This window comes from Podarcis cretensis, assembly GCF_951804945.1.
Source record: "Podarcis cretensis genome assembly, chromosome: 15".
Lineage (NCBI taxonomy): Eukaryota > Metazoa > Chordata > Lepidosauria > Squamata > Lacertidae > Podarcis > Podarcis cretensis.
Window position 1 is genome coordinate 29740326 of NC_137185.1, and position 20852 is coordinate 29761177.

Below are 20852 nucleotides of genomic sequence, written 5' to 3' on the forward strand. Positions count from 1 at the left end.
TGGCGAGGCTCCCCCCACACCTCACCCGCTGCCCCACTATACCTTGGGCGAGGGGCTGCGTCCCAGAGTGGCCATGTTGAGCTGTGAGGAAGAGCTGCCTCCTTTGGGCCAAGCCAAGCTGCTGGAGCCACCGTCCATCTTGGAGCGATAGACCTGCAGGAGGGAAAGAGGTTTGGCAAAGAGGGCGTGGCTTGTGCCCACGTGGGACGTGAGGGGGGGCCTCCAAGGGGCACAGCAGCACCTCATCCGGGGACGGTTCGTTACCTGTCGCGGGTCTGGAGACGAGTGAGCTTTAGCAGGCAGAGGAGGAGGAGGAGGGGAGGAGGAGGAGGAGAGACAAGCAGCAGGGGGGTCTGCTTCAGCCTCAAAGCCAGCTGGGAGGTCCTGGGCGAAAAGTGGCAGCCGCACTGCGCTCTCTGCCCACCATGGCTCTCTCTGAGGGTGACGGGCAGAGGGTGGTGGCGAAGGAGGGCAAGAGAGAGAGGAAGGAGACAGCGTGAAAGACTTGGATGGGCAGCTGGCCGTAAAGCAACAACACACAGGCCAGACAGATATTAGGCACCAGCCCCTGCCCAGCCTGCAAAGATCTGTGGGTCTGGCTCTCCTGCACCTTATTCTTCTAGAGGAGAACTCACTGAGTAGCAGGATACACTGTATTTTTCGCTCCATAAGACGCACCTGACCATAAGACGCACCTAGTTCTTAGAAGGGGAATGCAAGAAAAAAAAAGGTTTTAAAGGGAGTGCTGAGCAGAGCCTGTATGCATCCCAGGTTCTGCTCAGCGCTCCCTTTCACGAGCCGCATGGAGCGTGTGTGCGGCGCTTGCGGGCTTTTCCCCAAGAGCTGCACACACGCTCCACACGGCTCGTGAAAGGGAGTGCGGCTCTTGCGGGCTTTTCTACGAGGTGGGAGAAGGACAGCCCATCAGTGACAGGCTGCCTTTCTTCCACCTCGTAGAAAAGCCCGCAAGAGCCGCACAGAGTGTGTGTGCAGCTCTTGGGGGCTTTTCCCGCCTGCATTCCCTCCATAAGATGCACACACATTTCCCCTTACTTTTTAGGAGGGAAAAAGTGCGTCTTATGGAGCGAAAAATAAGGTAAGTATTCTAAATAAATACACCTCAAGGCCAAAAGAATCCTCCCTCTCTCTCTCCCACTGCCCCCAACAGACAGACAGACAAACACACACAGCTATAACTCAAGGCCCCCTGCTCCTCCACCCCTGCCCCAGTGCCTTGCCACGGTGTGCAGGGCAGCCCGCCTATCCCAAAGGAAGCGATGGAGGGAGGGAGAAGGTAGCAAGGGGGTGGAGGTTGCCACAGAAGCACAAACCTGGGGGCAGCTGGAGGAGCAGAGCAGCGCCGCCGGCAGCGCAGAAGCAGTGGAGTCTGCTGCAGGGGGGCTGGGGGAGTGGGCAAGCCCTACAGCCGACCTGACGCTGCCCAGAATCACTGCCAGCTGGTCAGTTGTCACGTACTGGGCAGGAAGGAAAAGGCAAAGAGTGAGAGGCAGGCTGCAAGCAGTCCGGGAGTGCACAAAGCCGGCAGAGAATGCGGGGGGGGGGGAGCTGAGGGGGAGGTGTGTGTGGGGAGAACACCAGCCTCCCCCCACAGCAGCCTTTTTGTGGAGGAGGCTATGCTAGGGACCCCCCAAAGAGTGGGCTGGGCTAGAGTAGGCTCCTTGTTGGGAGGTAGCATGGAATATGGGCGTACCCCCTTTCCCACCTGCCCCTAGACATCTCCCTCAGCTGCTTGTACTGTTGCACCAGCCCCAGCAATGGGACCGGAAAGGCAGGTACCTCATAGGAAAGTGGGGGCGCAGGTGAGGGGACGGCAGGTGCGGCGCTAGCATCTGGCCCCCAGCCGCAAAATGGGAAAACGTCAGAAAGTCTCACGTACTCCTAGAAGCAGCCAGGCAGAGAGGAGGAGGAGGAGGAGGAGAATCAGAGAGGGATTGGGGCACTGAGCCAAGGGAGCAATGTCACACAAACACACACACACACACACACACACACACACACACACAGCATGGCAACCTGGGAAGGATCTAACCTGCCTGTGGCCTGTGGCCCACAGCCATGCCAGGTGGCATCTACCTGCAAGAGCAACCAGAGTAGAGTGTCCTGCCCCAAGTGAGGCCATATTCTTAGTGCCTCTGCCGAACCCAGGAACACTGGCGCCCACTGCTCAATGCAGAGTTCTTGGGATCCGTGGGGAGCAGACATCACACTGGTGAAGAGCAGGGAAAGTCAGCAGGCATGAGTGTTTGTTTGCATGTGGGTCGGAGGGAAGAAGTGATGTATTCCAGAGTCAAGTCTGGGCTGAAACACCTGCCCACAGATCTAAGGCACGCTGCAAAGTCCAGCCACGGATGGGCACAGCCAAGCCAAGCAAGGAGGAGATGTTGCAGCGCATGCAACAAGCGGGAAAGCAGCTCAGAGGCAGGCAGGCATGCAGACAGGCAGCCACATAGCATTACCTCTGTCCTCCCTGGGTAGAGCTGGGCGGAGGAAGCAGTAGCTGCACAGAAGGGGCTTGCAGAATCAGCCGCCTCCCCCAGCTCAGAGAAAGGAAGCGTCTCCTGCGAGGATGGGAACAGCGGTGAGGGAGCTGCAAGAACAGCAGGACGCACGGAAAGAGGGGGGGGGGCACGAGAGGAAGGTGGCGAGGTCTGTCCGTGGCATCCAAACTACAGGAGAACCCTGAAAATGTCAGCTCAGGTTGTGGGGGGAGGGCAGGGGGGAGGAAGGAAAGAGAACACGCACAGCCGTCCCGCCCTTCCCCTCTTCCTTTTTCCTTTCTTCTTCTGTGATGGAACTCCTATTTGGGGACTTCCCTGGCTTTTCTGGCCCACGTAGGACCAGTCTGGACTGTTGGCCTTGGTGAAGACTTGACGTTTTCATCCCCCCAAAAAGTTTTTGATTGAGTTCCTACTGAAATGAGGCTGCATTTTAATGTTGTATTTTAATCTTGTTTTTAAGTTGTATTTCAATCAATTGTTTTATACGGGTGTTGGCCGCCCTGAGCCCGGTCCTGGCTGGGGAGGGCGGGGTATAAATAAAATTTAATAATAACAGTAACAGTAACAACAACAATAATAAAGGAACCCTCAGGCTGTTTGGGCATTTTCAGGCCTTCTTCTGCTTCCTACCCCACTAAGTGCTCTTGTGCCTCATTGCCAGTATGAGAGGCCCCCGCCCTCAAGTTTCCCCAGAAGGGAAAAAGAAAACAAGTCAGAGAAAGGATGTTACTGCTGGGAGTCTGAAAATCACACAGGCAATATAGAAAATGGTTGCAGCGATATTGTCGCCTGAAGAAAAATGGAGAGGGAACATGTATTTCAGGGGAGCCCCAGCAGTGTCCCCCCCCCCAATGTGAACATTTTAAAGAGAAACAACCCCTGCAATATCTTATACAGGTGGTAATTATGCAACACCTGAAAGAACAAGACAGAGCCACAGAATAAAAGTGCAGGAGAGCGGCCCAGACGAGTGGTTTTCTAAATATTTTGGGAGGAACTGCTCAATGCCTTCTGGGAAGTTTCTGTTAAATGCACAAGTTAGGGGCCGAAACTTAATTTTTGCAAATTTTTTCAGTGAAGGGTCTTAAAAATATGTTTTTGGGTGTGAGGAATTCAAATCTGCTATTATTTTCGTGACTGAACAACATTTAGCTTGGCAAATCCAAGTCTGATGAAGAAGCACATGAACTGCTTTCATAAAACCAAAGAATTTTATCTTCTGAAAATGACAGGTAGTGCTTAATAATAATAATAATAATAATAATAATAACTGCAAGTACTTGGCAATCATTTTTAATGATTTTTATGTGATTTTACGCACATTTTACTAACCAAGCAAAACTAAACGAAATATGTTTCGAGTTCCCAATACAACGTTTTAGCACACTTCATTTTTGGAATTTGAAGGTTGAAAAATTCAGCACGCCCTAGACTGGAAGAATCCTTTTTTAAATGGATCTGGAAAATCTCAATAATGGGAGATAATAATAACTAACTATCTCGGACTATGGGAGACTGGCTGGAGAAGCTCTGGGCATGAGGTACCAGCACACGAAGCTTTCCTGGGCAGGGTTTGCCTCTTCACCTCCCTTTCAGCCTCCTTCTAAGGGTAAAGAGAGATTGCCACCGAACTCTGGGCTGTTAGCAGGGTAAGGTGGGAGAAAGGCAGAAACAAGCAATGCTGCTAAGGCAAGGGCTCACTTCCCACTGAAAGTTCAGGAGGCTACAAAAGCCTGCACCCTTGGGGCTTTGCTGAAGCCCCCCACCCACCCACAGAACCTGGGCACCCACAGAGGTCCTTTTACCTCTCGCAGAGCTGTAGAGGCCTTGGGGAAGCCGGAGCCACCAGTAAGCACCCGGTACCGTCTCTCTAGCGCAAGGAGGGTCTCCTTCTCCTACCACAGGGAAGGAAAAGGGAGAAGATTGTTGGGGTGCTTCCAGCCATACCACCCAGCCTCCAGCTGCCTCTCCCCTATGGCACAGTGCCAAGGGGAGAGCCCTGCCCTGCCCCATGTCAATAGGCCAGGTCCCACCTAACCTTACCCCTATGGGGGAATGGTTCTGGCAAGACAGAAGCCCCACTCCAGGTGGCCCTGCCCTGCCTGCAATGCCTCGCCCAGCTCTGTCAGATGCCCTCCCTGCCAGGTGATACCTTCTGCAGCATCTGCAAGGTGGTGGCTTTCTCCTTGCCCAGCCGGTCAGCCTCCTGAGCAGCCTGCAGCCTGATCTGGTTGGCTTGACTCTCCAGCGCTGCCAGGCGTTCCTGCAGAGACATGGAAAGAGCGGGGTTGGGGGCTGAGCAAGTGCCACATGGCCAGTGCTGCCCCCCCCCCCGGCTCAAAGGGCTTCCTTCTCCGCTCTCGCCCACCCACCTTCCTCCGTGCCACGCTGCGGTGGCTCTCGGCTTTGCTGTGCAGGAGCTGCTGGCTGAGCATCTCGCGTTCCTCCTCCAGGCGGCTCTCCTTCTCCAGGTGCTGGAACTCCAGGTCCTCAAACAGCTTTGTCTCCGTCTCCAGGGCCTCCGCTTCCTGCAGCAGGGACACAGCGGCTCAGCTGGGACTCGGGGAAGGTGGCTGGCTTGGGCAGGGGGAAGGAACATTGGTCCATCTAGCTCAGCAAGGATTCCCAGGGGTTTTTGCTTCTGGAGATTCTGCTGGGGATTGGACCTAGGACCTTCTATGTGCATCTGGTCCAAGCCTTCCAGAGGGTCATTGGGCAGGTGGGACAAGGGTCCAAAGGCTGCAGAGCCAGCAGAGGCAACCTGAAGGACAGGGCTGCTCTGGCTCTCCTCTGCAAGCAAACCCTTGCAAAAAAACAACAACAACAAAATGGCGGAAGGCGAGCTCCTTTTTAATCAAAAGGACACGTAACCAGCAAAACAGTTCAAGGAGGAAAGTAGCCTGAGGGGCATTCAAGAGCTGGCAGCCTCCTGGAGACTCCTCTGGTGCCAGCAGGAGCCATGAGAAAGGGGTGTAGGGTGGGTTTCTTGAGGAGCAGCGAAGGACTTGGCAACCCTTGCTCCCTGCCAGGCTGGGCTCAGCTTCCTTCCAGGCTTAGCCCCTTCGTGCTCCGCAAAGAGGGCTCAAGGAGAGGAGGGCCCCCACCCATGATCTGAGCTCCCTCTTCCGGAAAAGCTGTCCTCCCAAGAAGAGCTGCCAGGGCGCCAGGCCCTGCTGAGTTGTGCCCCACCAACCCAAGCCAGCCTGCCATGCTTACCCTCAGCCAGGTGCTGACCCCGGCTGCAGGCGGGGAGATGGTGGGGGGGCAGGGGAGGAGACACTGACCCTTTGCATCTGGTCCTGCAACTGCTCCCTCATTGACTCAGGGCAGTTATCAAGCTGGTGCTTGAGCTCAGAGTATAGTGCCCGCAGTCGCTCAAGTTCCTTCCTTTCAGCATCAACCTTTGCCCTCTCCTGAATCCGGGAGAAAACAACACACACGGAAGAGAGAGAGAGAAAGAGAGAGAAAACACACTTCTCAAGAGCAGGCCATGCAAAGCAAGGGGGCAGGAGGTTAGCAAGGGGGCTCAAACTCTAACAGGGTTACCGGGCAGCTACTGGGAACCTCAGTCTTGCGTCTCAAAGTCACCATGTGCCCAAAGGGCAGGCTTGACCACCCACAAGTCCTCTCCGGCCAATTACTGGCCTGCCCAGAAGAGTCCACCATGTCAGCTGTTGCAAAGGTCTCTAGAGATACTCAGGAGTCCAGGAAATGGGCATTTTCAGGATGAGACACACACCCTCCCTCCAGCCCCAGCCCCATCCCAGCCACCCCAGAGTTGACTCATGACATACAAGCATTGCTATGTTTGAGACACAAAACTAGGCTGACACCTCTCTGGAGTTAGTGCAGCACCGTTTCCTGGGGGCTCTGGGCACTTTGGGGTACATGTCAGTGAGTGAGTTGGCAGCAGGAGAGAGGCACCAGGCCCACACGGGGGGCAGCAAGCACCTTGCCACCCGTGGCCAGGGCTGCATGCCGGATCTGACTTCACAGGCGTCCACAGAATGTGGCAGGGGCACACAATAAAAACCAATAGAATGTATCATCCAGTTTTCCTTGGGGCAGAATCTCAGGATCACTGGCAGAGGAAGAGGCATGCGGGGGGAGCGCACTGCCCCCAGCAGCGCTATCCCGATGGGGTGCCATTGTGGCTGACCCCCCGCCCGCGCTGGGTGCCACACCCCCAGGACGCGCACCATGCCCCCGGGACGCGCTTCACGTGCCTACGGGTGGCGTGCCACGCCCCTGGGACACGAGCCAGCCCTGCCCCGCCTACTCTCCGCCCCCTCCCCCTGGCGCCGGAGCATGAAGCTCCACCACTCCTCAGGGTGGGTGGGTGGTTGAGTGTCAGTTGCCGCTTTTCAATTCTGGGTCAGCTTGCCCAGGCGTCATGCCCTGGCACTCCATCCACACAGACTTTCCTGTGCAGTATTGACCCCCACCCCCTGGCTTTGGTCCTCCCGACCCTGTGAAATGAGATCACTTGCACAGCCCTGAGTTTTTATAGTGCATTTGGTGTGCCAGCAGTAGACCGGGTGGTTCTGCCCTGTCCTTAAGGAATAATCCAAAGCTGGGGAGGCCTACACACTGGGAAACAGAACAGCAAGCCCTGGGCCCGCCTTCAATGGCATCAGCAGTTGTGCATCCAAATCCGCAGTTGTGCATTAACAAACCTGCAAGTTTTCCCGCAGCTAGACTGAAGTGCTGAAGAGGCTGGAGCACCCTGCCTGTTGGGGGGCCGCTGGGATGGGCACCCACATGGGGGAGAGACAGGGCACTGCAGAGCTCCTTAAAGGCACCCAAGCCCTCTCAGCTCCCCAGGAGGTGCCAAGGCTAGGCCCTGGAGCCGTGTCCCTGCCAGGCAGCCTCCCATCGGGTGGGATGTTTGTACACATGCAATAGACCCTCCCTCCTCCTCCTCCACCTGTCTTTTGGGCTTCAGCCATGCTCCGCCTCACTGTCTCAGTTAGGGTGGCCCACCAGCAAGATGCAGGCAGGCAGGCAGGCATCCAAGCAATCAAGAGTCAGAGAGAGAGAGAGAGACAGAGAGAGAACGGAGAGAGGGTTAGAGCTGGTTAGTGCGAGGCGGGGGGTTAGTGGCAGCGCTTCGCAAGGTGTGTGCGTCCCCTCGGGCTCCCTGCGGGAGCAAAGGTTTGAGAAAGGCTGGGAATCGGCAGCCCCCAAACAAGCACCTGGGGGGCTAAATGCCAGGGAGTCCAGGGGGATGGTGGGAATCGGGTCCCAGGGGCAACTTGCTTCCATCCCCAGCCAGCCAAGGTGCTGGTCTGGAGCTGCCTGTCTTGCAGGCAAACATCTTCTTAATGCCTCTGGTCTGGAAAGATGGAATTGGGGCAAGGAAGGGCCCAGCCTTGAGCAGCGCCAGGGAGATGGATGCAAACAGCACTGCCTGGCTTGAGAAGAGACACCTCAGACACCACAGCTTGGAAAGGGAGGGCTCCACTCTGGAGCCCCAAGCAGTTTTCCAGCTTGCCACCAAGCACCAAGAGGAACCACCTTGAGTTCAGCTCCCGAGAGAGTCACCTCGGTTTGAAAACCCAGCAGAGAGGCAAGGGAAAGTGCCAGGGCCCCTTTGGCAACCCAGTTCCCCCTGGTGTAGTGTCCTTGGGGGCGGGGGGTGAGGAACAGAGCAGCCAAGCTGGGCGGAGCAGGGCCAGCCCAAGCCGAGGGCCACATGTGGCCTGGTTGTGCCTTCCCAAAGGGTGGCCAGGTGGCAACTGGAGCAGCCAGGAGGCCTCGGGCGCCAGCCATTTACCTTGTCCCGGTGGATGGCGGCGTCCAGACCAGACATGCGCTCCTGCAACTGCTGCACTGCCTTCTGCTCCTGCTGCAGCTGGATCAGCTCGGCCTCCCGCTCGCCTTGCAGGAGGGCCCGCTCCATCTCCGCCTGGGCAAGAGACAAGGAGCCCCCTCATGCTAAGACTCAGGCCTGCAGGCCTCCCTCTGCAGGAGGAGCCATCGGGAGGTGGGGGTAAGTTAGAGGCCTCCCTGAGCTCCAGCAACTCTTCATTCATGAATGAAGTCTAGGACTGGGCCCCTCCTGGGCTGTGCCCTGCCCATCAGCATGACCAAACGGGGCACAGCCAAGAGGAAGGAGCCCTACCCTTTGCCCTCATCCCTGCCTAACCTCCCGGGCTGTTTCCTGCAGCTGCTGCTCCAGCTCCTTAGCTCGGCTCTTCAGCTGATCGACGCTGGCCAGGACACGGGTGCGCTCCTCCTCCAACAGGGCCGCCTCCTGGCTGGCTTTGGTGCTGGCTGGCTCTTCGTGCTGTGGAGGGTTTGAAAAAATCAGCAAAGAGGGTAGCCTAATTAGAAGACTAATTTGACACCGGGCACAAAATAAAGCTGATGCAAGAAAACCTCATGTGTCCTTGATGACTAGGCCTTCCTGCTTCTCTTGGGTCTTTAAAACCATAGAGAATTTAATAAGAACAACATAAAGCAGGGGTCAGCAAACCTCTTCAGCAGGGGGGCCAGCCCATTGTCCCTCAGACCTTGTTGGGGGGCCGGACTATATTTTTTTTGGGAGGGGGTGAACGAATTCCCAAGCCTCACAAATAACCCAGAGATGCATTTTAAATAAAAGGACACATTCTGTAAAAACACGCTGATTTCTGGACCGTCCGCGGGCCAGATTTAAAAGGCAATTGGGCCGCATCCAGCCCCCGGGCCTTAGTTTGCCTACCCATTACATAAAGGATTGCCATATTGGTATCCTCAGGCTAGTTGCATCAAGGAAGCCTTGAAAGGGCATTTATTAATTCTCCTTTCAGTCATTCTTTGTATTATATTGCTATGTTGTGGTGTTCAATGCTTGCCAATGTTAATAGTCTAGTAAATATGTCCAAGAGGGACTATGTCTTGGTAGATTAACGACTTTGATAAAGTGGGATTATAAACCTTGGAAAGGTTATAATCAAAGGGGGGAATAATGGAAAAAAATCAGTGACCCTAGGTGTATATTTTTTATTTTAATCATGTTTCAATATTAAGTGCATTTAACCTTTGGCTAGAATGCATCCATGAATGATTCCTGCATGTCTGCTTTTGTGACTCTCATGCCTCATTCCTAGGCTGCATTCCATCTCTCCTATCTTACCCTGAAAGTGGCACAAACAGCAGGATGTTTTCCTATGTCTGTTGTGAGTTAGCACTGGCATCTCCTTGAGAGGTTCCAAGGACAGGCATGGGAAAGGAATGTCAACAGCCCCCATTGAATAGTTAGGACCAAATACTTTGGGACACCCCAGGAAAGTTGATTACCAGTGTGAGGTCAAGGATCTTTATATCCCATGACCTGTAACCTTTTTTGAGGTATGTAGAAAAATGCTTGATGTTTATGACTTCTTGTCTGCTGTGCTTGAAATCCTGCATAAGCTTTGTTACGAATTTGCTCTGGGCAGTCCTCCTAACTAGCATCAGGTAGGTAGCCGTGCTGGTGTATCTGAAGAAGTCTGCATGTACACGAAAGCTCATACCAGAACATACTTAGTTGGTCTCTAAGGTGCTACTGGACAATTTTTTTATTTATTTCTCCTAACTAGCAGTTCTGCTGAGAGCCTGTCCTATTGCAATAACTCTAATAGACTGGATCTGCTGAAGCTTGCTCCTAATTCTCTTGGTTCCATGTGTTCTGTTTAATAGGTGTTCCCTTTGTAACAAACAGGTGGGGTAGAAATAAATTCATACCATTTTTTCTATCAGATCTAAATGAGCAGATAACAGCAAAGGTTGCTAGGTTCATAGCAGGGACAATCAGAATAAGGGCCACTAACTGACAGCTGATTCAGGACTTTAAATTGTGCTCTTATATCAAATTTCCTTTCCTGCGTATACCGTAATGTTTTACTGTTGCTATGGCCATTGGCTAATGCGAATAAAGTTTTATCTGAAATTCATACCACAACACCAGCCATGAACTCTGTTAGCCAGATGTCTCCCAGACACACCGGGGCTGGGACAGGCATATAATTCTTCTCCCCAAAGAGATGGAGGAATGCACAAGCCACTCTCTCCTCTCTGAGCCTACTGAGGTTACATGCCAAGTCAGCTGCCCTCAACCTGTTGTGGAACTCCAACTCCCATCAGCCCCAGCCAGCCTGGTCAGGGAAGATGGCAGCTGTATTCCAAAAAAAGTGACAGTGGAAAAAGCTAGTTTGGGGAGCAAAGGAGGACTCCACCCAGGGCAGTCCCTTATGCTCCTCCTTGTCCTCCCAGCTCCAAGCCCTCTCACCTCCTGGCCGGCACTCTCCGTGCTGCTGCTTTCCTCTTTCAGGTGGTCCTCATCCGAGCGCTCCAAGCTCTCCCTCTCCCGCAGGCCCAGGGTTCCCACCAGCTGCTCCTTCGCTCGTCCAAGACTGATGGAGCCCTTGGAGGGCCTCCTTCCCGGCTGGCCAGCACCCTCGGCAGCAGCGCTGGGGAAGGTGTTGTGTTCCTGGCCCGGATCGCCATCGCTGTGAGTGTACTCGGCACACAGGCTCAGGATGGTCTCCAGCCGCTGCCGCTCCTAAGCAAAGGGCAGAGGGGTGAAAGGAAAGCTGTCAACATTGGCATCCTAAGACTTTCGGTGCTCTGACAGGAGCCACAGCTGACCCCACCCCACCCAGGCTCCCTCCAACCTCTTGGCTCTTGTGGTTGGCCGGTTCCCCAACCACTGGCTTTCCCCAGCCTTTTCACAAGGGAAAAGTGAAAACGTAGCATTTCGTGTTTTTGGCCAACCTCTTCAGCATCTTATCGCGCAGCTGCTTCCGTAAGCACAGACCAAAGCTGGTGAAAGACATTTTGGTGCGTGAGCAAAGAAGACGCAAAGGCATTTTGCAAGCACGGACTCCAGCTAGCCTAAGACAATATTTGCCAGGAAGGTCTTGGAGCTCCTATGTTAATTGCAGCAGAAGGGGAGGAGAAACACACCCAGACAGAGGGGCTTCCCTCTCCCTCTCATAACACAAGAACTGGGGTGTCATCTCATGAAACTCAAGGCCAATGAAATTCTGCCCTGGGATCCTCTGGAAGGCAGAAAGGGTAGGGCAGATACTCAGATATTTAAGCGAGGTGCCGAACAGCACCTTAAACCTAAGTTACAGTCGCCACAACGTCTATTCACCTTGGGGGTCGCTTCCAACGCTACAGCTCTATGATTCTATGATCTCAACTACATTGCTTGACTGTAGCTTACTCCATTCACTTGTCCCAGTATGCAAGGAAAAGAAACACACACATGGAAATGGAAATGGTATTAACCAAGACCGAAGTTTTGAAAACTGCGGCTGCCAACCTGGCGCCCAGAAATCTCCGCGTAGTCGCAATTGGACTCGAGCCAGTAGCAAAACGCACCTGGCGCCTGGGGGATTTCAAATGCTGCTTCCTGGGGGTAGGAAAGAATAGGGTAGACTAAGTGGAACCACTCAGGTCTGGACCAACTGCTGCAGCTAGCCATTGGACTTTTTATTTCTTGAAAGCCTTCACACAGCAGCTTACAATATTTATCTGGCATAAATGCAATTTGAAAATTAAGGCTTGTATGAGGCCTTCTATCTGAGCCGTATCACAGAGATCTTTCAGAAAAGTGCTAGCAGCTATCTGTGCCACTGCCCCCCCCCCCAATGCTACAGATGCCCGACTGGCCTCCCCAAGCAGTTGGGTATTACGTGTTGCTGCTGTTCCCATGCAGGCACCTTTATTTTTCACATTCAGGTTACTTTCAGAAGATCTTTTTACCTTCCCGCCGGAGCGGTACCTATTTATCTACTTGCACTTTGATGTGCTTTTGAACTGCTAGGTTGGCAGGAGCTGAGACCGAGCAATGGGAGCTCACCCTGTTCCAGGGATTCGAACCGCTGACCTTCTAATTGGCAAGCCCTAGGCTCAGTGGTTTAGACCACAGCACCACCCGCATCCCATAAAATTGTATACTGTCCTGCTATATGGTGCAGACTGAAGATATATAAAATATTTTCAAACAAGCAAGCAAACATCTGATTCGGCGAATGAAACAATAAAGCCAGCAGCTACCTAAAACAGGAGTCCAAGGAAATTAAAAGAGCCTCCCCAAGCAGGAAGATGGTCAGAGCAGGGAGGGCTCAGGAAACTTCCCGAGGGAGCTGCCTGCGCAGTCGCAGCAGCTGCCCTGGGGAAAGAAAGCGTTTCTCCTGCTCTCGTGCAAGGAGTCACATCATAGGGTTCTGAAGGTTCCACAGGTGTGCTTTCAGAGTATGTCCCCTTGAGAAGCCTGATACACCTTGACTCAAGGCTGGGCCACCTCAACGGGGCTACAACAGGTGCCCTTTAGAGCTGGCAGAGAGAGAAGCCAGCAGCCAGCAGGCATGAGCAGCTTGGCACCCTTGAGCCTCATCCAGCCCACTGGGAGATGGGCCTCGCTTGCCTATGCGCCTTTTCACTCCTGCACAGGTGTCCAGGTCAGCTGCTAACCAATGAAAGACAGAAGAGGCATTGCGGGGGGGGGGCAAGGGGGGTAGGAGAAAGAGAGGCTGCAGGGATACTAAGGAAGCACCAGAAACTGCCAAGGAGAAGCTCTGCCACTTTCCCTCCATGTCATAGTGAAATCCAAGTCTAAGGAGAGCACCCCCATTTTAGCTTGTATGTAGCCCAAGTGGGGGGAACACACAGGATCCTGTGCCAAGCTAAGCTTCACCAGGACTAGAGCAGGCTTTCGTGGGCAACCCCCAACACTCATCTCTACCACCCCACACTACTACAAGAGATCAAAGCAAATTCTGTCCTGGGAGAACAGCCCCCCTGCCGCTGCTTCGGCTGTGCAGAGTGCCAAGTGGGATGGAAAGGAAAATAGCATGCAACATGCACAGAGGCTTACGGTACTCACAGTGAAGTCCAGAGTGACTCTCATCTCACAAACACATCCCTCCAGGCCTTTCACAGGCAAGGAACACAAACACCTCCAGCCTCCGACAACAAAGTCGAGAACCAAAAAACGCTCCCTGCTTACCCCAGCACATGACCAGGCTAATGGCAGGGTGCGTTCCCAGCAGCAACAGCCTCTCCCCCCCCCCAGCCTATTTCTCCTCTGTGAATCACACAAGCTGTGCAAACAAGCAGTTGTGAGTCAGTGCCCAGCCACTGGCGAGACAACAGGCAGCCTGCAGGGTGTAGCTGGGGGCTGGCACAGCAGCCCAAGGTGGCACACTCCACCAGTCTGAGCCAGGCAGACACACAGCCCAGGCCCAGCTGGGCAAAAAGGCTGCAGAGTTACTCCGGCTAGGAGCTGCGTGGTGCAGCTGGGTTCAGAGGCTGGGCAGAGGACCAGGCGCACAAAACACCCTGCCCTGGTGTTAGCTCTGCCAGGGAGGGTCCCGCCCAGAGTCAACAGTTAAGGACGTAAGAAGAGCCTTGCTGGATCCAGCCAATGGAGTATCCGGTTCTCACAGTGGCCAACCAGATGCCTGGGAATCCGCAAGCAGGATTCAAACACAAGAGCCATTTCCAGCGACTGGCATTCAGAAGAACTGCTTCTTCCAACTGTGGTGGCAGAGCACAGCCATCATGGCTAGTAGCCATTCGTAACCACAAATTTGTCTAATCCTCTTTTAAAGACTATCATTGCCTCCTGGGGGAGGAAGTTCCATAGCTTAACTGCACTCTGCATGAAAAAATGCGCTCTCTCATCGGAGTGCATTGGGGCCCCTTCTGTGCCATTCCCGGGGAGCACTGGGGCCCGTGATGGGCAACATCCAAATGTTTGGTTAGAAGGTGCTTATCACCAGATAGGAACCGCAAGAGTTAACTCCAGGCAGGCGGAGCATAAAACAAAGCGACAAATGCCAAACGGAGCATGCTCAGTCTGGGCCGCATGGGAAAATCCCAGAGAATGCACCGTTTCAGGCCTGGGGGTTACAAACCAACTTCCCCCACTCGCAGCTCCACCTCACCTCTCATCCCAGAGCCAGGTGTGCCTTGGGGGAAAAGCTTGTTGTTCATCTGCAGGGGACCACAACCCACACATTCCTGCCTCACTTCCCCAGGCAGACACTCTTGCAAAGGGGTCTGACTCCCCTGTGTTTTGTACAGAAACCGTTCCACGCAGCTATTTCTGCCACCACCTTGCTACCTGCCTGACACACAGGCTGATTTTGCCCACCCCCTGATAACACATCTTGGTAACTGCAGCTCAAGGCTTGGGCAAGTGTGAAGCTGGAAATTCCAGAAATATCATTGACTTCCACCCCCATCCCCCTCAAACAATTAGCACCCCTAGTTGTTGGCTGCAAGGAAAAGCATGTATTTCGCTTAAGATTCCTAATGCTCCTGGCAGGGCAGCCCCCCAACCTTCCCTTCTCTCTGGGGAACAGTTATTCCTTCAGCCTGCCCAAGATTCCCTCATTCATTCCACATCTACAGTATTAGAAACTCAGATATACAAGCTAGTTGCCAAACGGCACCTTAAACCAAGGTTACAGCTGCCACAACGGTGGTGGACTTTTGAAAAAAAATATTAATATTATTCATTTCATTTCTCTACTGCTTTATATTTTAAAGAAAAAGATCTCAAAGCGGTTTACAACACACTAAAACATCAAATACAACAAATTCAAGCTTCAAGAAAAATGCTTCAGTTCATTCTTTAAGGTTCGTTTTGCCTTCCCCTTATTTATTTACCTACTTAATTCTGCTGCCCCCTAGCAGAAGTACTGTAGGAAGACAGTGTGGTCTAATGGTTAGAGTGTCGGACTAGGACCTAGGAGATCAGGGTTCAAATCCCCGTTCAGTCAGGAAGCTCACTGGGTGATCCTGGAGTCAGTCACAGCCTCTTAACCTACCTCACAGGGTTGTTGTAGGAATTAACGGGGGGGGCGGGGCGGGGGTGAACCATGTACTCCTTAAGAGAAAAAACATGGAAAAGAAATGCAGTATGCAAGCTCTTCTGCCTAGCTGCTCAAGAAAGCTGGAGAGGTCAGACAGATGGTGATGTCAGTCTGACCTCTCCTGGTTGCAAAAGGTCCTGCGCAAGTCACAACACATGCCTGGTGCCTGGCTAATTTCTAACACTGCAGCCCAACCACCTCAGAGGCACTGGCAGACCCGCCCCCCCCCCCCCGTCATTACAGAGGTCCTTGTGCCTGCCGCCTGAGCAGGTGCCCACTCACCAGCCGCTCCATCTCCTGTTCCCGGAGCCGCTCCTGGCGCTGCCAGCGGTGGTATTCCCTCAGCTCCCCCTCATCGCCACTGAGCTCTGAGATGCTGTGCTTGCGCTCCCGCAGGGGCCCCGGCGTCAGCTCCAGCCCCCCAGACAACTTCCGGTGCAGGCGGGGGCTCTGGCGCGGCGAGGCCGAGGTCAGGGAGCCCAGGCTGTAGGCGGGGCTCAGGCCGGTTGCATAGCTGGGCTTGCGTTGGCCAGGCTCCCTGGCGAGCAGGGTGGGCGAGGGGCTGCGTCCCCGCAGGCAGGAGAAAGAGGCAGACATAAGGTCCTCGATGGGCTCCCTCCGCCAGCCACAGGGGGCCTCGCCGGCCTTGGCCTGCACTGGGGGGCCACCATGTGGGGCTGGCGACACTGCCCGGCGGGACAAGGCAGGGCTGAGAGGAGGCAGCTCCCGCATGCTCTCCAGAGGCCGCCGGCTGAGTCGGGGGCTCTCGGGGGGCTGCAAGGCCCGGCTCGACTGGCTGAGAGGCACAAACCCGGCAGGCTCAGCCGGCGGGAAGCCTTTCCCCAGCCCTTGGCGGGAGGTGCCAGCAGGCGTGTCCCGCGCTTCCCGGAAAGGGCTGGGAGGCCTCTCCTGCAGAGCCGTGGCCTTGGTCCGTGGGGTGGAGGGCGACTGGAATTTGGGGGCCAGGCGTGGGCTGGTGGGTGGCTGTACCCGAGGGCTGCCCGGCAGGCTCTCGCTCAGGCCAGCGGGCAATGCAGGTGGAGGGGAGCTGCGTGGGCCCGGGCAGGGGTTCTCCCCCGAGGGCCGGGCCCTGCGGCTGGGTGTGGGGCTCCGGGGACTCTCCTGTGTGGCCCTCCGAGCCGTCCGCGGGCTCCCCGGCCCCCGGGCCGGGTTTGGGCATCCGGCGCTGCTTGGCAGGTCCAGGCTGGCCCCGCCGTGAGGAGTCAGCATGGTGTGGTTGAAACTAGAGGAGCGAACGGGCACCACGGGAGGCAGGGCAGGGCCCTGGTCCTGGGTGCCAGGCGAGTGGCTGGCACAGCTGCTGCTGCTTGCGGGAGAGGAGAGGGGAGAGAAGGGCGGGGAGGTGTTTTCGTAGCTGGATCCCACAGACATGGCGCCAGGGCTCTGGGGAGGCGACAGCAGGTAGCGCCCGCCCCTGCCATTCACGACGGAGGAGTCTGGCGACGGAGCGTTGCCGCGGCTGCTGGGGAGCTGCCTGGGAGTGCTGCCTTCCTCCTCCAGCACCAGGGAGTCCATGATGTCCTGCAGGTCCCGCTCGATGGAGCTGACCAATGCGCTGTGGCTGTGCCGGGAAGCCTTCGCCGTATCTTGGTTGCCATTCAGACGGCTCTGGGCCTCTGCAGAGAGAAAAAACAAGGTGGGCTGGGGGAGCTCTTGACCCTCCACTGCTCCTGCTCCCACCCCACCCCACTGTTTCTGCAACTACTGCAGCTCCGTAACCCCACACATGTTGCCTATGAGCCATGCTCAACTTCTGCGGGCGGGAAACTTTTTTTCCTGAAATCAAGGCTTATCAAATTCTCTGGACTCAAGTGGCAGCTGAGACATCATCGCCATCACCATTAATTAAATTTGTATAATTTAATTAATGCGTATCCTGGAAATGATTTCTTTCAGCTTCTGCCTTCCGGAAGAAGGTACAGGGTTATAAAGACTAGGACTAGTCACCAGAGAAACAGTTTCTACCCAAATGCGATTTTGGTTTTAAATGCATTATAAGGAGTCTGTATGGGAGTATATTATATTTAAAAATGGGGTATCAGAGTTTTAGGGGGCTAATCAGGTTAGGATAACTGGGATGGCAGGCTTGTTGGGTTTTGAATGTCTTATGTAGATTTTTCAATTTCGTTGTTCTGTATGGGACAATGACAATAAAGATTATCATATCGTATATTAAATTTCTATATCCGCAAGTCTCAGGGTGGTTGCAACATAAGCTCACGATATAAAAACACAAAATACATAATAAAAACAAAAACAACCCAATAACACAACCCTCCTCAACACATTTTAAAAGGACATTGGATGTCAATCGGCCAAGGCAATGTTTTTGCCATGCGCCTAAAGTTGCATAATGAAGACAGCAGGTGAACTTCCTGGGGGAAAACATGCCACAGACAGGGGGCTACTGCAGAAAAGGCCCGTTCTCATGTTCTCCTCCAGACCTCTCATGGAGGAGGCACCCAAAGAAGGGCCTCACATTTCACATTTTACAAGGAGCTGCAGGAATTCCAAATCACAGCACAGCAGAAGATTCCCCCACCCCAGACATAATATCCCTGGACAGGGAGCTGGGGGTGCTCAACCCCCAACAACCCCATGGTTACGAAGGCCAAGGAAACATCAGGGGCAAAGGGTCATGTGGCTATTCCAAGTGACTGCAAGGATGGGGGGGGGGGCTGTGCTGTGCCTCCCAGAACCCCACCTAAACCTTGACCTTGAAATTCTCCTACCTGCTGTGAGCCCATGCTGGGGTGCAGGGCTTCGCCCCACGCTGGGAATCATGCTTTTCATCCACTTCGCCTCAGCCGGGTGGTTGAACCGAAGGAAGGTCGACTGGCCCAGGCAGATCATACACCCTGAAAGAAAATGAGAAGACTGATGGGGAGGGGGAAGATTCACAGTGATCTCACAGACTGAGCAGGAAATCAACCCTATTAAAACATACTTTGGGGTCACACAGCAACCTCCCCTCTCCCTGCGCTTTGAACCCACATCCCACAGGGGTTGCAAAAAAGACTACTCTGCCTTGGGGCCTCTTCCAAACAGCTGGGGTTCAGATATGACTGACCCTGCAAAGGGCCCAGTACCAAGACAGCCCACTGTCACTTTCCCAGGAAAGTCACATGGGAGAGTCCAGCTGGGTCCCTTTTAATGGAGTTGGTGCAACGCATACAGTATGATCTTGGAAGCACGTCAAAAAGTGATCAGGTGGGTGCCAGATGTGACATGGCAACAAGCTGTGGGCAGAAAAGGAACAGCAAAGACCACGAAACGCAAAAATAGCTACTAGGAAGAGTTAAAGCAGGAGTTGGGGGTGCATCTGTGGCTCCTGAGAGGCTGTCAGGACTTCCAGCTCCCACCAGCCCTCAGCCAGCACGGCCAATGCCCAGGGATCATGGCAGCTCCAGGCTAGCAACATTTGGCGGTCCACAACTGTGACCCACCCCGAGTTAAAGGAATAGGACAAGACCAGTCTGGCCTGCAGGAGGCCAAATGAGGCCACCCTAAGAGCAGCAACCTGCTGACGGGGTTCAGATGCTGGGAAGCTGGCTGAGGTTAAATAATAGCAGCAACAGTTTCCACTGTGAATGCTGTGGGGGCCCAGCCTTGCATTCCCACTCCAGCCCAGCTGTCCAAGTCTGTGAGCAGCTCTGTGAATGGCAGGGCAATGACAAGCTGCCTTGTGCACACAAAAGGTGTGGCGGGGGGGGGGGGGGGTCGTGCGCAGAGGCGGAGCAGCAGGATTCTATGCCTGCAGGGGCAGGATTCCAGCTCCCTGGCTGGCCGACAAGCCAGCTCCTGCCTGGAGCGCTGCTGTGGAATGTGCAGCAGCATTTGCGGAGAGCAAGGTGTGGAAATGAAGAGGCCTGCCACACCCCCTCCTGCGCACTCCTCCTGACACCACCGGTGCACTTGCAGAGGCGCCGACTTTGCCCACCCAGCCCCTGCCACAGAGGCCACCCTGCTTCTAAGGAGGGATTGGGACCTGTCCAGACAGAGAGCCAAGAAGGGCATTTCTTTATCTTACTTATGCAAAAGCTCAGCTGACATCCCACCCCACGGCAGACCCCCTAGCTTTCACCAGGAATTCACAGCCCCCTCCTGGATACCTTGATCATGCAACAAAGCAGGAGGTAGAAGCAGCTTCTTTTGGGAAATGGGACAGGAAAAAAAACTGGCACCAGCAGCTGCCCCTTCTGCAGTGGCGGCTGCTGGCTTCCTGGCCACAAGGAGAAAAACCCACAACTAATTCCGGTCTTGCGCTCCCCAAATGCTAGAGTCAAATCCCTCCAGACTCACCAGAGCCTGGCCAGGGCAGGTCCACAACACCCAGAGAAGACACACACACACATTCCTGGATTTCAGAAACTGCTGTGTTGGCAAGCACGTTCCTGGCCATTTTTAAAACAAACCAAGGAAATTGAAGGTTACTAAAAACGGAGTCTTTGGGTGCTCCGTAATAACACTGAGCAACCCTTCCCCTGGCAGGACTGGATGCAAAGACAGCCCTGAATTCAAGCCAGGAGCACCTTCCAGGCAGGTTGCCGTTCCTCTGGGGTGCAGCTGCTGCTTTGTGTTAATCAGGTGCAGTCACATGGCTCCCAAGATCAAATGTGCAAACATCACAATCATCCCACCTCCTTCTTAATGGGATCGCATGTTTAGCTAATCCCAGGAGTCTGAACCACACAACCCTAATATCTGCTCCTTGCCACATGGGGAGCGGGAGAGGGTGTTCAGAAGCATCACCGCCCCCTACTGGAGACACAGAGCATAGCCACAATGGCTACTAGCCATATTTAGGGCTATCCTCCATGAATTTGCCTAAGACTCTTTTAAAGCCACTTAGGTTGTCGACAATCCCTGCCATGAGTCTGAGTGTTGAGAGAGGAATAAAAACTTTTCTCTCTCCACCTTCTCCATGCATTATTTTATATACTTCTATCGTGTCACCTCTTATCTAAACTAACAAGTTACAATTACCCACACACACGTAAAGGAGGAAAAGCATGTAAAAGTTGGAGGAACAGAGCATTTTTCTCCAAGGACGGCCACCGTCAAGGTCAGTATGCTGAAATGTTCTCGAACTGGTTTCTGAATGCAGCCATCGCTAATGTCTGATTTGTGTGTCTTTTTATTATTTTGTCTATAGAGTGCAGGAGGGCTTTGGTGGTTGGTAATGGAATATAGGGCATTTTGGAGGAGCTGGCAAAGAAACTCGACGTTATGGATCACGTTACTAGGCAGAATTCTGGAGAAGTGAAAATTGCTGCTCAATCCCTGCATGTTTCTCCCCCAGGGACAAAACTGGTGCTGCTACACATCCTCAAAAAGGACAACTTGACCAGCCTCACTGAATTTCTCTCCCAACCCCCACAGCTCTAGAGGGGAGCTGCCAGGTTTATCTTACAACGCAGCAATGAATCTTGCAGCTCTGTGCGTGTGACACAAT

At 54.1% G+C, this 20852-nt stretch overlaps 1 protein-coding gene across 14 annotated transcripts in view; it reads right to left on the bottom strand.

Moving 5' to 3' along the window:
* Nucleotides 1–20852, bottom strand: part of PHLDB1 (pleckstrin homology like domain family B member 1) — a 42414-nt gene that overhangs the window by 6617 nt on the left and 14945 nt on the right. For 5 of the 14 annotated variants that reach the window (XM_079956130.1, XM_079956123.1, XM_079956131.1 and 2 more), the window contains 14 exons: nucleotides 18130–18255; nucleotides 15659–17013; nucleotides 10774–11046; nucleotides 8668–8808; nucleotides 8296–8427; nucleotides 5804–5932; nucleotides 4892–5047; nucleotides 4672–4782; nucleotides 4325–4414; nucleotides 2478–2579; nucleotides 1798–1899; nucleotides 1332–1475; nucleotides 265–435; nucleotides 43–153 (listed from right to left, as the gene is read on the bottom strand). In XM_079956130.1, coding sequence (XP_079812256.1) covers nucleotides 43–153; nucleotides 265–435; nucleotides 1332–1475; nucleotides 1798–1899; nucleotides 2478–2579; nucleotides 4325–4414; nucleotides 4672–4782; nucleotides 4892–5047; nucleotides 5804–5932; nucleotides 8296–8427; nucleotides 8668–8808; nucleotides 10774–11046; nucleotides 15659–17013; nucleotides 18130–18255 — 3143 coding nt within the window. Of the gene's footprint in view, nucleotides 1–42; nucleotides 154–264; nucleotides 436–1331; nucleotides 1476–1797; nucleotides 1900–2477; nucleotides 2580–4324; nucleotides 4415–4671; nucleotides 4783–4891; nucleotides 5048–5803; nucleotides 5933–8295; nucleotides 8428–8667; nucleotides 8809–10773; nucleotides 11047–15658; nucleotides 17014–18129; nucleotides 18256–19699; nucleotides 19924–20852 lie in introns of those variants that run through there. The other 9 variants (XM_079956126.1, XM_079956128.1, XM_079956136.1 and 6 more) reach the window with 8 other exon arrangements.